The sequence below is a fragment of the Ascaphus truei genome, chromosome 1 (assembly GCF_040206685.1).
Source record: "Ascaphus truei isolate aAscTru1 chromosome 1, aAscTru1.hap1, whole genome shotgun sequence".
NCBI lineage: Eukaryota > Metazoa > Chordata > Amphibia > Anura > Ascaphidae > Ascaphus > Ascaphus truei.
Window position 1 is genome coordinate 66,877,960 of NC_134483.1, and position 16,438 is coordinate 66,894,397.

At 42.5% G+C, this 16,438-nt stretch overlaps 1 protein-coding gene across 1 annotated transcript in view; it reads left to right on the forward strand.

Annotated features, from left to right (window-relative positions):
- Positions 1–16,438, forward strand: part of ITGA2 (integrin subunit alpha 2) — a 162,065-nt gene that overhangs the window by 116,461 nt on the left and 29,166 nt on the right. The window contains exons 18-21 of the mRNA XM_075589084.1: positions 6,609–6,719; positions 6,864–6,946; positions 7,648–7,786; positions 10,023–10,115. Coding sequence (XP_075445199.1) covers positions 6,609–6,719; positions 6,864–6,946; positions 7,648–7,786; positions 10,023–10,115 — 426 coding nt within the window. The remainder of the gene's footprint in view (positions 1–6,608; positions 6,720–6,863; positions 6,947–7,647; positions 7,787–10,022; positions 10,116–16,438) is intronic.

The window sequence follows — 16,438 nt, forward strand, 5'->3', positions numbered from 1 at the left end:
TTCTGGGAAAACTGCAGATGACTATTATTATCATTATTATTACCAATTATTTGTAAAGCACCAACATATTCAGCAGCACGGTACAATGGGGGTACACAAACATGGTTCAAGTCTGGAACCTACCAGATCATGTAATTTGAGACTATGGGGCCTATGCTATAAGCGTTCAAAAGAAAAATCGTCGGGCCATTTAAATCGCCTGTTTTTTGAGCGTTGCTATCCCGGTATTCAGAAAGCCTTGATTACCTGTGATAGCAAAATTCCCGAAACGGGCGAGTAGCCAGTGGCGTGATGATCGCCTCTCTGAAAAGGCCTTAGCCGGTGATTTCTTTCAGCTACAGAGAGAGCTGCTCAGAGAGAGCCGCCTCTCCCTGTGAGATTCTCGCCCAAAATTAAAGCTTTTTTATAAAAATTGTAATACTATTGTAGATAAGCAGGGGGTCTCTGGCAGAACCGCATTGATTTCAGGTCTGGGGACCCCCTGCTTCATGAGATACAGGCCCCCGTTATGGGGTGCCGGTATCTCCTATGCATTTTATTCCCACGGTCACGTGATGTGGGGCATTTAAATGCATAGGAGGTATCGGCTCCCCATAACGGGGCCTGTATCTCAGGAACAGGGGATCCCCGGACCTCAAATCAACGTGGTTCTGCTCCGGAGACCCACTGCTCATCTTCATTAGTATTAAAATTTATATTAAAACAGCTGCTACCCACAATAAACATTAAAAACACAACAACACTAATATCCACCTCCTTTACCCCACATGATTGATACCAGAGGCCGCAGGTGTCTGTAAGCCCTCGGTTAGTTCCCACGGGTGTCTGGGTGTTAATCATTTGGTCCCCGCAAGTGTCTTTGGGCCCTCTGGTGGGCCCTGTAGGTGTCCGGGGCTCCTCAGGTGGTCCCCGTGGGTGACTTTGGGCCCTCATGTGGTCCCAGTGGGTGTCTGGGGGTCCTCAGGTTGTCCCTGTGGGTGTCTGGGGCCCATAGGTGGTCCCTGCAGGTGTCTAGGGGTCCCTCAGTGTCCCTGTGGTTGTCTGGGGGTCCTCGGGGCCCCGCTGGCATGCGTCACCAATCCTGTGGCAATTTTTTTTGCATTACACAGTGTAGTAATGGGCAAAATAACTATTATCCACATATGGATAATAGTGCATTGGCCCGTTATAAAACCTTAGCCAGCCAGCATAAATAAAGTAAATAAACGTTTCTACTTACCCCTGCCATCATGAAGGTTGTCCTCATCAGCATACAGCATGCAGACCATATCCTCCAATGCTAGCAGTAATACATGAAAAAAATACAATCTAATGGCCCCTAACCCCTTAATCATCTTAGCGGTTAATATCCGCTATAGTAATTAAGGGGTTAACTCACCCTCCCCTGCTAACCACCCGGGAGGCCTAACCACCCACCTCGGGACCACTATACCCACCCTGTACTCATTGATTGGCATAGTGGTACCTCGTACCCATATAATATGGGGATGATAAGTCACTATAGCACTCAATGGCACCCTAATAAAAAAAAGCATGAAAGCCAAAAACACACAATGCTAAAAGATATACACAAGCACCTAAACACCCCAATTAAATAAATAAAAGCACTAGCCAACTAATTAAATAAATAAAAGCACTAGCCAACCAATTAAATGCATATATAAAAGCACTAGCCAACCAATCTATTTAATAAATAAAAGCACTAACCAACAAAACAATTAATTTATTTTAAACACTAGCCAACAAAACAATTAATGAATTTAAACCAGTAGCCAACAAAACAAAAAATTATGAACACTAACCACCCCTAAAATGTACTAAAACAAGCCATCCAAAATCCAAACAATTGAATCCAAACAATAAAAACAAATAGAAAAAATTACAATTAATTCAAAACAAGCATTTGCCAAAAACTGCATTGGCTGTCACTGTATTTATCTGTACCCTAAAGGGGCACAGATTAATACAGTATCAGTCAATGAGCAATCACAAACATAAAAATAAATAAATACAATGAAAAAACCTTAAAAAAAAAAACATTTACATACATTCAATATTTTACTTACCTTTAGATGTCTTCACCCTCCGAATCCCGTTTTATCTGCAATCTCTCGTACCGCGACATCACCCGCAATTCAACGCCATCCACCTTGAAGACCAGCATCAGGTTAAAAAAATCTTCTTTCTTTTCTCTTACTGCTGCGGCCAAGTTTATTCGAGCATTTGCCCGTTCTTGGCCGCAGCAGTATCCTGGCGCGCGCCGGAGGGTGACGGGCGCGCGCCGAAGCAGCGGAAGAGCGCCCTCCGATCGGGGCGCTCTCCCTACCGCTGCCGGGTCCGCCGGGTCCCCCGGAACCCCCTGCCGCCGTCCCGCGATCGCGGGACACCAGGGCTCCCTCGCGCGTGCAGGGGGCGCAGGCTCCCGATGACGCGTGACCGCGCGTCGGTGACGCGCGGCACGCCGAGGGGCGGCCACTAGCAAGCCGGGAAATCTCCCGGCTTGCGGAACCGGCCACACTTTAATAAAGTGTGTCGGTAGTGTATATCCCCATCTTTTTTTCTTCATCTCATTATTTTTATTTTTATTTAATCTTCTATCTTCATCTGTCAATCCAACACCCAATGGTAAATCCAGAACAGGATGTTCTCTTGTCAGCTTCGTGAGGTAAAATGAGACATACAGTACAGGCCTTATGTACAGCTCCAGCGGTCGTTATTCGAACACCACACAGTGTTTACATCGGAATACCCAAGTCATGGCGTGTGATCTCTTCGAACCTTCCCGCCTTAAGACGCGAGTGCAGAAAATTGCATTTTAGTGTTCTGGTTTTTAAACACCTGAAATTTACACAGTAGCACAGTACTGTACACATTGCAATTCATTCATTTCATTGCATCCAAAGAAACAGAATCCATGAAATTAAAACAAAGCATCCGCGATAAGCGCGGGTGCCTGGGGCGATTGGACACGTTCATGACGCGTGGAGTACAGCAGAGCACACGAAATCGGTGCCGTGATTTGTTCGAATAACAGCCGCTGCAGCTGTAGGGCCTTTGACGTCTCATTTTATGGTCAGATGGTACAGTTCCAATCCGATTGGACGCTATATCATGCACCACCTCTTTTTTTTTTGTTAAGGATGTGACGTCATCTCCAAGGGAGATACGTCACATCCTTAAAACCACATGGCTATATCACATGGTTATACTGCCAATGGGATTGAAGAAAAGTTTACATTAGTTCAAAAGGATGTGACATCACTTTAAGGGATGATGTCACATCCTTTTGAACTAATGTGACCGATCACATGGTACAGCAACTAATGGGATTGTCTTCAATCCCTTTGGCTTTAATATCATGTGATATAGCCATGGGGTTTTAAGGATGTGACGTACCTCCCTTGGAGATGACGTCACATCCTTAATAAAACAAAAAAAAGAGGCCGGAAGCGGACACATGATACAGTGTCCAATCGGATTGGAGCCGTACCATCTGACCATAAAATGTGATGTCACAGGCCCTATATAAGGCCTGTACGTCTCATTTTACCTCAAGAAGCCGACGAGAGAACATTCTGTTCTGGATTTACCATTGGGTTTTGGATTGACAGATGAAGATAGAAGATTAAAGAAAAGATAAAAATAATGACTCATGAAGAAAGAAGACAGTGATAGAAGATAAAAGAAAGAAGAATTTTGTTACCTGATGCGGGTCTTCAAGGTGGATGGCATTGGATTGCGGATGATGATGTCGCGGTACGAGAGATTGCAGATACAACGGGATACAGTAGGTGGAGACGTCTAAAGATAAATAAAATATTGCATGTATGTAAATGTCTTTTTTTCAGTTTTTTTCATTGTATTTATTTATTTGTATATTTGTGATTGCCAATTGACTGGTAATGAATTAATCTGGGTATAGATAAATACAGTCACAGCCAAGGCATATTTTGCCAAATGCTTGTTTTGAACTGATTGTCATTTTTTCTATTCATTTTTATTGTTTGAATTTAATTGTTCGGATTTTGGATGGCTTGATATTAGTACATTTTAGGATTGGTTAGCGTATAAAATTAATTATTTGTTTTGTTGGCTACTGGTTTAAATTTATTAATTGCTTTGTTGGCTAGTGTTTAACATTAATTAATTGTTTTGTTGGTAGTGCTTTTATTTATGTATTTAATTGGTTGGCTAGTGCTTTTATTTATGTATTTAATTGGTTGGCTAGTGCTTTTATTTCTTTAATTGGTTGGCTAGTGCTTTTATTTCTTTAATTGGGGTGTTTAGGGGCTTGTGTATATCTTTTATTATTGTGTATTTTTGGCCTTCATGCTTTATTTATTAGGGTGACCATTGACTGCTATGGTGGTGTATCATGCCCATATTATAAGGGTATGATGTACCACTATGCCAATCAATGGGTACAGGGTGGTTAGGCCTCCTGGGTGGGTAGCGGCGGATGGTGGGTTAACCCCTTAATTACTATAGTGGTTATTAACCGCTACGGTGATTAAGGGTTTAGGGGCCATTAGATTGTATTTTTTCATGTATTCTTTCTGGCATCGGAAGACATGGATCTGGAGTATGCTGATGAGGATGCCCTTCATGATGGCAGGGGTAAGTAGAAAGGTTTATTTACTTTATTTATGCTGGCTGGCTAATGGGCAATAATGGGCAAATGCACTAGTGTCCATATCTGGATAATAGATATTTTGCCCATTACTGTTCTGTATGTGTTGGGCGGGGGGGAGGGGGGTGTATTTATTTCTATGAATTGGATTGGTACCTGCAGGCCTGTGGGGACCACCCGAGGGCCCCCAGACAGCTGCGGGGACCACCTGAGGGCCCACAGACACCCATGGGGACCACCTTAGTACAGATAATAGAGAGGAATGCTGCACACCTCAAAAAAGAAAAATGATACAATTACCGGTGCTCCAATGTTAGAACGAAAGCCTGCAGTCAGTCCTGGGTACATAGAAGAAGGAACAGAGGGCACAACGGATTTTGCAAATTCAAACTCATTTATTGAGCCAGTGTTGGCTCAATAAATGAGTTTGAATTTGCAAAATCCGTTGTGCCCTCTGTTCCTCCTTCTATGACCACCTTAGTACCCCTGGACACCCGCGAGGACCACCCGAGGGCCCACAGACACCTGTGATGACCACCTGAGGACCCATGGACACCAGCATCGATCACTCGAGGGCCCACAGACACCCACAGGGACCACCTGAGAACCCCTGTGCCTTCTGGTATCAATCATGTGGGGGTAGAGGAGGTGGGTATTAGTGTTTATTGCGGGTAGCGGGGGTGGATGAAGAGGGTATTTTTTCCCTTGGTGAGTAGCGGGAGGGGTTAACCCCTTCAGTGCCTTAGCGGTTAGTCGCTAAGGTAATGAAGTTGACGGTAAATGCATTTTTATTGCATGGGATTCATGCTGGGGGGCTCCGATGCTCATACTAATGCATATCAGCTCCGGAGACCCGTGGCATCGATCCGATGTAGAAAAAAAAGCCTTTTGTTTTCTAAGTCCTGAATCGCCACCTCTCAGCAGGCTCTCACCAACCTCACACCACTTTTCTTGGCGTGAGGATTTTTGGAGAAACTCACCATTCTATAGCTGCGATAGGCCTTGATAACCTAATCGCGGATATTAGAATTGCACGAGTTTCAGAACCTGCCGATAAGTGGCCTATCGCCGTTCACCCGGCGATTTTTTTATGACAGCTGAAATTTTTGGCGATTCATGCCTTTATCGCCCACTTATCAAGGCTTACTGAATAGCAGTAGGCCTTTTGGCCGATAAGTGCTCGATAAGTGGCTTATCGACGCTTAAAGCATTGGCCCCTATAGCTTTAATTACATTTAAATAAAACGGAAATAACCGTGTTACTCCAGTTGCGATAGTGCAGAATAAATGAGTTCTTCAATATTAGGTAATACCTTTTTAATTTGGACCCCCCCCCCCCCCCCCCCATGCTGTTCCTTGTCACACTTCCATGGCTTCAAACCCTTTTTCACCCCACCTTATCTACAGTACATCTCTGGTGTGTTTATGTTTTGTTTTTTGCTTTCCCTTACATTGTTTTAGCCATAGATTCCTTTGCAAATCAGTATTACCGACCCGAGGAAGAGAGGAGAACTCTCGAACTTGTCCTATGATATAAATTGTTAGTCCAAGTAAAAAAGGTATCACCTAATACTGAAGAACTCATTACATTTAAATGTAGAAGCATTTAATATACTAATAGAACTTAAAATGCCCCTGGAAGCTACCTTTCATTAAAATCTACCAATTGTATATTCAAAAATGTAATTACTTTAGCAAGGGAAAATTGAAATTATACATTAATATCGCATTACTTTGTAGAGAATTATGACTTTAAGCTATAAATATGAAAAACAATACATGTAATGCTTTAAATAAATTACTTTCAATTAACAGCACAGGCCAGGTTAAACTTATAAAGCAGGAGGACAATATATTTCTTACTACATGTACATGTACCTGTACTGTACCTAATTAAATGTCAAATAGAATTGCCCCACTTAAATGTTGCGATTTTTATAACCCCAGCCGTTCAGAAGAAATGCATTCCTTGTTTCAGGAGCCGTCTGATGCTGTGAACGCCCTGGCTGTACGTTTTAATATTGCCGCTGTGAACCCTGACACAAGCCCTGTTTTAAACCCTTATTCATCTGGCTCAAGTGAATGGTTTGTAAGTAAAAAAAAAATCCTGGTCTCATGTTAGTTTATAAACTATCATCAGATTTGGATTTCTGATTTTTGGGTGAATTGCCTCATTACAAACATTAAACGAATTGTCAACCGAAATATTTGCATTTCTTGTGGTTTGTATTAGATTCCCTTTTCAAAGAATTGTGGTGATGACGATGTTTGCATCTCTGACCTTTCTCTCCAAATTCAGCAGAAACCAAGTGATATGTAAGTTCAGCTGCATTTTACAGATAACACACACACACACACACACACACACACACACACACACACACACAAACACACACACACACACACACACACACACACACACACCCACACACACACGTGTTAATGTGCATCCATGTTGTATCTTACTGCTATTATTATTCTTGTAGTCACATTAGACAACAAGAATAATAATAGCAGTAAGATACAACATGGATGCACACTTAATTACAAATTATTGAGCACCATTTAATGACCATACAATTAATGTTACCGTTGCATGAAAATTTTGAAATAAGAATATACAGTAATTTATCTATTAGACCTTTGCATCTTGCTTTCTCTCTGGTGGAGATATAACTATATATACACATATATATACAGTATATAGTCTGGCTTTAACATATACTGTATATATTTTTTATTTGAACACAACTTATGATTTTTGTGGATATAAGGATAGATGGAGAATGCACTGAGAGCAAATTTCATCTCTACAATAAGAAAACATATCTGATGTGAGTGCTCCACTTTGTTAGAATTACAGATTACTAGTAGGTCATACTAGAAAAAACGAACAAAATGACCAAATGTTGACCAGTGTAACGTGTAAGATTTTATTAAACCACTTTACTGTATCTACTGTATACCAATTGTTTTTCTAAAACATAATAAGCAAAGTGTTTGTTTTCACTTAACAGCAAACTACCATTCCTTGTCAGCAACAAAACCAGGTTATTATTTCAAGTAACAATCATGAATAATAAAGAAAATGCATACAACACTAGGATAAATGCTATTTTCTCTGAGAACTTGTTCTTTGCATCTTCCACTTCTCCAGTAAGTATTATTTTTATTTTTTTAACCATTGTCACCTCTGTAACTGTAAAGTTCTTCTCAGTTCGAGGTATGACTCAACAGTGATTTGCTTTTGACTTTCCCCTTAATCTTGGTATATGAACCAATAAAAACGTGCAAACTTGAGATTCACTTCATCAATGTTTGACTTAAACTTTTCAAAAAGTTCTACAATTCGTGAAAAAATGTTCTGTTAATGTTGCTTGAACTTGTCTGACTTCAACGAAATAGGTAAATCTCACAGGCAAATCTATAGTAAAATCTATAGTAAATTCAAACAACATCCATTTCGTATGGTTTGCGAACTTGGGAAAAAAGTTTGCACATCTATAGGAACCAACAGAAAAAGAAATACATAAAGTATAATGGAGATAGTATTGTATTAAAGTCAGAGTACTTCCTTTGCAAATGTACAGTAGCCACAAATGCTTAGAAATGTCTATACTGTATACACTAGGGGCCAGATGCTCTTAGCTCCGTTTCGCTACTTAACGTGGCGATAACTTCACGTTAATAGTAACGCTGCATCCTCAAAGGACAATAACATCATGTTAAGTCATGTTTTCTCCCATAAGTACATAACATTTAACGATGTTTGTAATAATGACATGCAAATGAGGCATCATCCTTGCATCCGCTATCCGTTATGGTTTGTTAGGGGACATCATGTTATATTATTTGTCATGATTAAACATTGTGTTACTCCCATCCAAACCCTAAAATAGGACTTTTGCAGTGTCTAGATCAGTGTTTCCCAACTATGGTTCTGCAGCATCCCTGGGTGTTCCGCGAGAGGATCAAAAGGGTGTCATGGGATTTCCGCGATCTCCCAGAGCAGGGAGAAACCAGAGTTGTTGCTAGGGGCTTGGAAGTGTCCTCCATCCTGATTGGCTGCATTGCCCAGCAGTAGCTAATCAGGAGCCTGGGGGTGTGGCTAAGCAGATAAGGAAACAGCAGGAGCAGAAAGGTGTGGGTGTGTGTATTTGTTCTGTCCTGTTGTGTATGCGTATTTTCTGTTCCATCTTTGTGTGTGTGTGTGTCTTCTGTGACTGCTTCTGCCCCCTCTTTCTCCTGTGACTCTCCAACCCCTCTATCGCCTGTGATTCTCCACCCCCTCAATCTCCTGTGACTCCCTGCTCCCCTCTGTCTCCTGTGACTGCTTCTGCCCCCTCTTTCTCCTATGATTCTCCACCCCCTCTATCTCCTGTGATTCTCTACCCCCTCTGTCTCCTGTGACTCTCCGCCCCCTCTATCTCCTGTGATTCTCTACCCCCTCTATTTCCTGTGACTCTGTCTTTGTTCTGTGTCTTATGTGACTGACTGTCCTGTTGTTGGGGTGCCTCAGGAACAGAGCACTGTGATTAGGGGTGCCCAGAGAGAAAATAGGTTGAAAACCACTCGTCTAGATGGTTGTAATCCCTCACCCAGTCTTCATTTAATTAACATACTGTAGCATTGTTTCCTGAAATTATTTCCCTCTCCTCTATCGTTCAACTTGATCTAAAGACCAGTGTCTCAATAGGAATAGGGCCAAGACAGACATAAAGTCATGTTTTATTTGAAGATAATGCAACGTTATTCTTCAATAACATGATGTTAAGTCTATGCTAATAAGATGTATTTTTTTATGTTGCTTTTGCATATAATTAGCTTTGTGAATACTATGTAAACTAAGAGAATATTTCATCCATTTCTGTAAGTAATGTCACATTAAAAACGCTGATTTTCATGGGCTTAGAGCATCTGGCCCTAAAAGAGCTGTTCAAACTAGAACAAAAATTAAAAGATTACGTTATTTTTATTTCTATTCTGTTGTCAGGAGGTGGCTATTTCGGATGTATTATGTGATTTAATGTATGACGCATAAAATATTAGAGTGCTAACCAGTTTAACTGTCATTTAGCCATACAAACATGTCATTTTCCTAATTGTTGCTATCTAACACATCAAGGTGGTTATTCATTTAGGTCTGTTACAGGTAAAATCACCCAATCTGGTGTTAACTCCCATTGACTTGAATGTGAGTTTGCCAAATCAGGTCTGTTAACTCGTAATGGACCCTAATGAATAACCCTCTCCCAAACATGAGGAGAGTACACAGAAGTTTGCTGTTTCATAAGAAGCTGTAGCTAGCTTGATTAACCTACCTTGATATGGTTGAAAAAGTTCATCTTTACAAGATGAAGTAGGACTTACATTTTTTGTTTTGTTTTTACAGAGTGATGGAACTGAAGTGTTGTGTCAGGATGGTAGTTCACAAGATTCTGTCAACTGTCAAGTTGGTTATCCTGTTTTAACAGAAAGACAAAAGGTAAGAAGCCATAGACTTTACATTAACCAGTAGAATGGCTTTGTGCCTCTCTGGGAATTGCACATGAGGTGGCACAAAAGCCCTTGTGCCCCCGGATTGTGTCTGGATTAGCCGCAAGCAAAAAGGGACTGGGCTAATACATTATTGCACCCACTCGCACATTCCAGTGGGTGCGCTAACGCCTACTAAATCTGTATTTAACAATAACAACTGAATCATTTGGAAGCTTTGCTAACCAATACACCACAATATTAAAGCATTCTTTAATAGCCATGGTTGAGCAGTTGTTTAAATACACTTAATTAGGACAATAAATCACTCTAAATGCTTTAGAAACACAATACTTATCGTAACTTTAATATCATCTCAATTATCTAGGACTGTAGTCTTCAAACCTCTCCTTAGGGAGCACCGGCCACTCCAGGTTTTAGGAATAAACAATACACTTGCACACAGATGAATGTAGCTAATTTGCATATGACATTAATGTTGTGTGGTTGCTACAAAATCTGGTCTGGCTCCTGGCACCAAGGAGAGGTTTACGAACCAGTGGTCTCGAATGCTTGTAGGGACTTACACATGGACCAATATCACTAACATTAGCCACCATGATACTGGGGTTGCTTAGGGCTGGTTTAGTGATTAGTCGAACTAGGCGGCGGCCCAGGGTGGCAGAATTTAGGGGGTGGCAGCCGTCTAGTTTGCCTAATGCAGTTTCCTAACTGGGTAGGAATCCCACGAGCAGGAAGAGAGCAGGTCAGGTGCTTGGGACCAAGCAGAGAAGAGAGCAGCATGGACGGGATAGAGGTGAGTGCTTTGTATGTGTTTGTATGTATTCTGTCCTGTCCTGTTGTGTGTGTCTGTGTGTGTGGGTGAGCTCTGAGAGGTTGTCAGTGGGTAAACGAGACAGTGTGTCAGTGGGGGTGAAGAGTTAGTGGGGGGGAGAGAGAGTCAGTAGGGAGAGAGAGTGACAATGTCAATGGGGCGGTGTATCAGTGTCAGTGGGGGGAGTGATTCAGTGTCAGTGGGGGGGAGAGATTCAGTGTCAGTGGGGGGGAGAGAGTGTCAGTGGGGGGGGGAGAGAGTGTCAGTGGGAGGGAGAGAGTGTCAGTGGGGGGAGAGAGTGTCAGTGGGGTGGGTAGAGAGTGTGTCAGTGAGGGGAGTGAGACAATCATTGGGGGTAGTGAGAGAGTGTCAGCAGGGGGAGAGTGTCAGCAGGGGGAGAGTGTCAGCAGGGGGAGTGAGAGTGTCAGTGGGGAGAGAGAGAGTGTCAGTGGGGAGAGAGAGCATGTCAGTGGGACGTAGAGAGTGTTTCAGTGGGGGGAAGAGAGTGTGTCAGTGGGTAGAGAGTGTGTGTCAGTGCGGGGAGAGTGTGTGTCAGTGGGGGGAGAGTGTGTGTCAGTGGGGGGAGAGAGTGTGTCAGTGATGGAAAAGAGACAGAGTTAGTGGGGGGAGAGATTCAGTGAGGGAGAGAGAGAGTCAGTGTCAGGGGGAGAGAGAGTGTAAGGGAGAGAGGGGGAATGTGTATGAATGTTAGAAAAATCTATTAGGTACTGTATAATATTTTAACTTCTCAGTTAGAAAAAAAAATCTGGAAGTTACGTGGTTGGGGGGAGGGGTTTGCAAGGCAGAAGGTTTGCCTAGCTCACCGAATATCCTTGCACCGACTCTGGGGTTGCCATATAATGGATTAAAGTGCGCAAGCACTAAAAACATTTTTCATGTATAGATAATGCTGTACTGCCCAGCATTTTTTTTAAATTATTTTATAAATGATTATTGTTAGAATTATAATACTTTTGGGTGGACGTTGTATTTCTGTAATGCCAACATGGCTGCATCTGTAGTATGTTCAAAAGTTACCAGCCTACCAGCTTTTGATTCCACTTTACGCTCCTCCCTCTCCTCTCTCAGTTCTGCTTCAGACCCTGACAAATTAGTTAGGAACTACAACTCTGCCTTATCCTCCTCTCTTGATCTACATGCCCCGCTTTCTCTCTGCCGTCCTCGCCCTTCCAACCTCAGACCCTGGCTAAATTCCCACACACGCATGCTGCGTTCCTCCACTCGCTCTTCTGAACGCCACTAGAGGAAATCTCATACACTCGCAGACTTCCTTCACTACCAATTTATGCTGCCCTCTTTCAACTCTGCCATCTCAGGCTAAACAAACCTACTTTTCATTACTAATCAACACACACAAGTCTAACCCATGCCGACTCTTTTCTGTCTTTGACTCTCTACTCAGACCACCCTCAGCTGCCTCCTCTTCTTCCTCCAACTCACCTCAGGACTTTACTGACTTTTTTAAGGAAAATGTGGAATCCATACATCAGAACATCCCATCTGTTGCCTCCTCCCATCCCACACCGCTTCCTAACTCTCCTCCTGCCTTTCTTTACTCTTTTTCTGCTATCTCGGAGGAGGATGTGTCACTGCTGATCTCCTCTTCTCCCTCTACCACCTGCCCTCTTGATCCAATTCCTTCCCATCTCCTAAAACCTCTTGCTCCTTCTATAATCCCTATGCTCACACAGATTTTTAACTCTTCCCTCTACTCTGGTACATTTCCATCCTCCTTCAAGCATGCAACGGTTATACCATTACTCAAAAACAGCAAGCTTGACCCTACCTGTCCTTCTAACTATCAACCTGTCTCCCTCCTGCCTTTTGCCTCCAAACTCCTTGAACATTTTGTTTTCTCTCACTTGCTCCACTTTCTCAACACCCATTCTCTCCTTGACCCTCTACAATCTGGCTTCCGCACTGCTCACTCTACTGAAACAGCCCTCACTAAAATAACCGACGACCTCCATGCTGCCAAAGACAGAGGTCATTACACTCTGCTCATATTACTCGACCTCTCTGCAGCATTTGACACCGTGGACCACCCTCTTCTCCTCCACATTCTCCATACTCTTGGTATTCATAACAAAGCTCTATCCTGGATCTCCTCTTACCTCTCTTATCGTACTTTCTGTGTCTCTTTTGCTAACACCTCCTCCTCCTTTGATCTCTCTGTGGGGGTACCCCAGTGCTCTGTCCTGGGACCCCTTCTCTTTTCTCTTTATACACACTCTCTCTAGGTGACCTAATCACATCTTTTGGGTTTAAATATCACCTCTATGCTGACGACACACAAATTTACCTTTCAACCCCTGACCTTACACCTGCTATACAGACCAAAGTTTCTGAATGTCTCTCTGGAATATCATCCTGGATGGCCATCCGCTGACTGAAACTTAACATGGCAAAAACAGAGCTCCTTATACTTCCTCCCAAACCTGGCCCTACTACCTCCTTCCACATTACTGTTGGAATTACGATCATTCACCCAGTAGCCCAAGCACGCTGCCTAGGGGTCACACTCGATTCCTCTCTCACATTCTCTCACATTCAAAACTTTTGTAAAACTTGTCGCTTTTTCCTCCGCAATATCACAAAGATACGCCCTTTCCTCTGTTATTCGACTGCTAAAACTCTGACTCAGGCCCTCATTCTCTCCGTCTCGATTACTGCAACCTCCTGCTGTCCGGCCTCCCTGCCTCTCACCTGTCTACCCTACAATCTATCCTAAACACTGCTTCCAGAATCACTCTACTCTTTCCTAAATCTGTCTCCGCGTCTCCCCTCCTGAAATCCCTCTCCTGGCTTCCGATCAAATCCCGCATCTCACACTCAATTCTCCCCCTCACTTTTAAAGCCTTACATTCTTCTGCCCCTCCTTACATCTCAGCCCTAATTTCTCGCTATGCACCATCCTGACTCTTGCGTTCTTCTCAAGGATGTCTTCTTTCTACCCCCTTTGTATCTAAAGCCCTCTCCCGCCTTAAACCTTTCTCGCTAACTGCCCCGCACCTCTGGAATGCCCTTCCCCTCAATACCCGACTAGCACCCTCTCTATCCACCTTTAAGACCCACCTTAAGACACATTTGCTTAAAGAAACATATGAATAGCACTGTGGATAATCCTGGACACATGATACATAAAGCTTGGCCCCCTACAGAAACACTTACTAGAATTCCCTCCTACTGTCTCTATACATTCCCCTACCTACCAATTAGATTGTAAGCTACTCAGAGCAGGGTCTCCTCTTCCTTAATGTTACTTTTATGTCTGAAGCACTTATTCCCATGGCCTGTTATTTATTTTATTTGTTAATTTTATGATTACAATATGTATTGCTACTGTGAAGCGCTATGTACATTTATGGCGCTATATAAATAAAGACATACAATACAATAGTTTACATTACAGCCCCAAAAAATCCGATTTATACTAGGTTACCAAAATTACATTGTAGTAGTGAATGCAGCGGCTAGGCACTTAGCTGTTCCGGTCCCCTACTTGCTGCCATCCCCTTCCTCCTTCTGAACCGCAGCATCGAACGGCATCGCGTTGCCATGGTAACGTGACGTCAGTTGACGCTGCAACGTCGCGTTGCCATGGAAATGAGTTGCCATGTGACATCAAGTTGGTGATGACTACGGCACCATTTGATGCTGAGGTTCAGAAGAAGGAGCAGGGCGGCAGGTAAGCCACAACAGCTACTGAAAGTCATTTCCCATAATGCCAAATAAGCCAGAAAGCACGGCAAAAGTATATGGGGGCGGACATTTTTGCCGTCCCCAAATTTTGCCGCCCTAGGCCCGGGCCTAATGGGATATCCGCCACTGAATGTATGGGTAAACTTCATGTAATAAAGTCATATTTAAAAAACAATATTTCTATGTTTAATTAAATATTCAAGACATCCTAGTTCTCTGACTAAATATTTTCCTAGAAACACCACTAAACATACAGTAGGGAAAAATGCTATTGCACATATGTTAACAATAAAATGTTAGTATACTGTATGACAACCAGGCCATGCCAAATTTGTAACAGTTGATGATTACAAATTACTCATATGTAATTTTTATGTACGTAAAACAGAACAAACACTTAGCAAATTAATGAATATGCATGGCCATTCTATGAACAAGCAAAAAACAGAAACAACAGTTGGGATCATTTCTCTAGCCCAGGACCCAATTTTAAGGACATGAAAGTCACAATTCTGCACAGGAACTTAGAAGAAAAAAAAGATAGAACATGGGAATATAAACTCATGCAAAACGTTTGATGCACTTGAAAAAGTTAACAAACACACAGATACCCAGCAAGCACTCTGAACCCCCCCCCCCAAAATGACCACAATATATATATATTTATGTAAGTGTCAAACGGAGTGCTATTGGGCGTGGTTAATTGTATGAAACTAGAAACAAAGAAGTCCAGAGCAACATTCAATGTGGCAAAAATACACAGTGAAATACCTATATATCTCTTGAAAAAGGGTAATTTAGTTAACCCTTTGGCCAAAGCGTATAAGCCTGCGAGCCACTTTCAAGGCTTGACCAGTTTGCAGGTCCTAACACTAACTGATTACAATCCTTATTTACCTCTATGATTAGAGGCAGGATGGTCCTGGCATTGGACCTGTCTTGTTTTATGGCTCCTCCATTTTGGCTTTATTTTTGTTAAATAAATCATGACACGGTGTAATATGTCATGTGTTATTTTTCATCTGAGGTTATATTTACCTAATTTTTAGACCTGCTAAGGAACAGATGATTGTTATTATGTCCTGATATGTAAAACCATTATTATATAGTATTATATCTTATTATCCCACATATAACATTGTGTGCACCTACATTACAGTATAGCATACAGTATATCCACCATTTGAAGGCATCATAACCATGTATTTGTCATTATAACTCTATGCTCAGGACATACGTGAAAACGAGAGGTAACTCTCAATGCAGGGTTACGCAAAGTTTTGGAGCTGCACCCCCCTGCCACTGCTCCTCCCATGCTCGCGCACCTCCCCCCCCCCCCTTGTCTTCCTAGAGCATCAAATGACACAGTGGGGTTATGTGACATCACGTGACCCCGCACCATTTGCCGCCGTGTTGCTATGGCAACATGACATCAAATGACGCTGCGGGTCATGTGGCGTTACATGACCCCGCGGCGTCATTTGACGTCATTTTGCCACAGCAACGCATCTTCAGAGCCAAGGTAGGATAGAGTACAGAGGCCTCGCACTGTCCTTGGCATTTAATTTAAATGGCTTGGGGAAGAGCACAGGGCCTCTGTATGCCCCGCGAACCCCAATAACATTTTTGCACACCCCTGTCTTAAAAATTACTTCCTTGTATAACATGTAATAAATAAATCATGATGTTCAAGGTATATCCCAATTCATAACTCTTCTAAACTTCTCTGATATGTATACAAGACTCAGACACCTAACACCTCCCCTTTTATACTT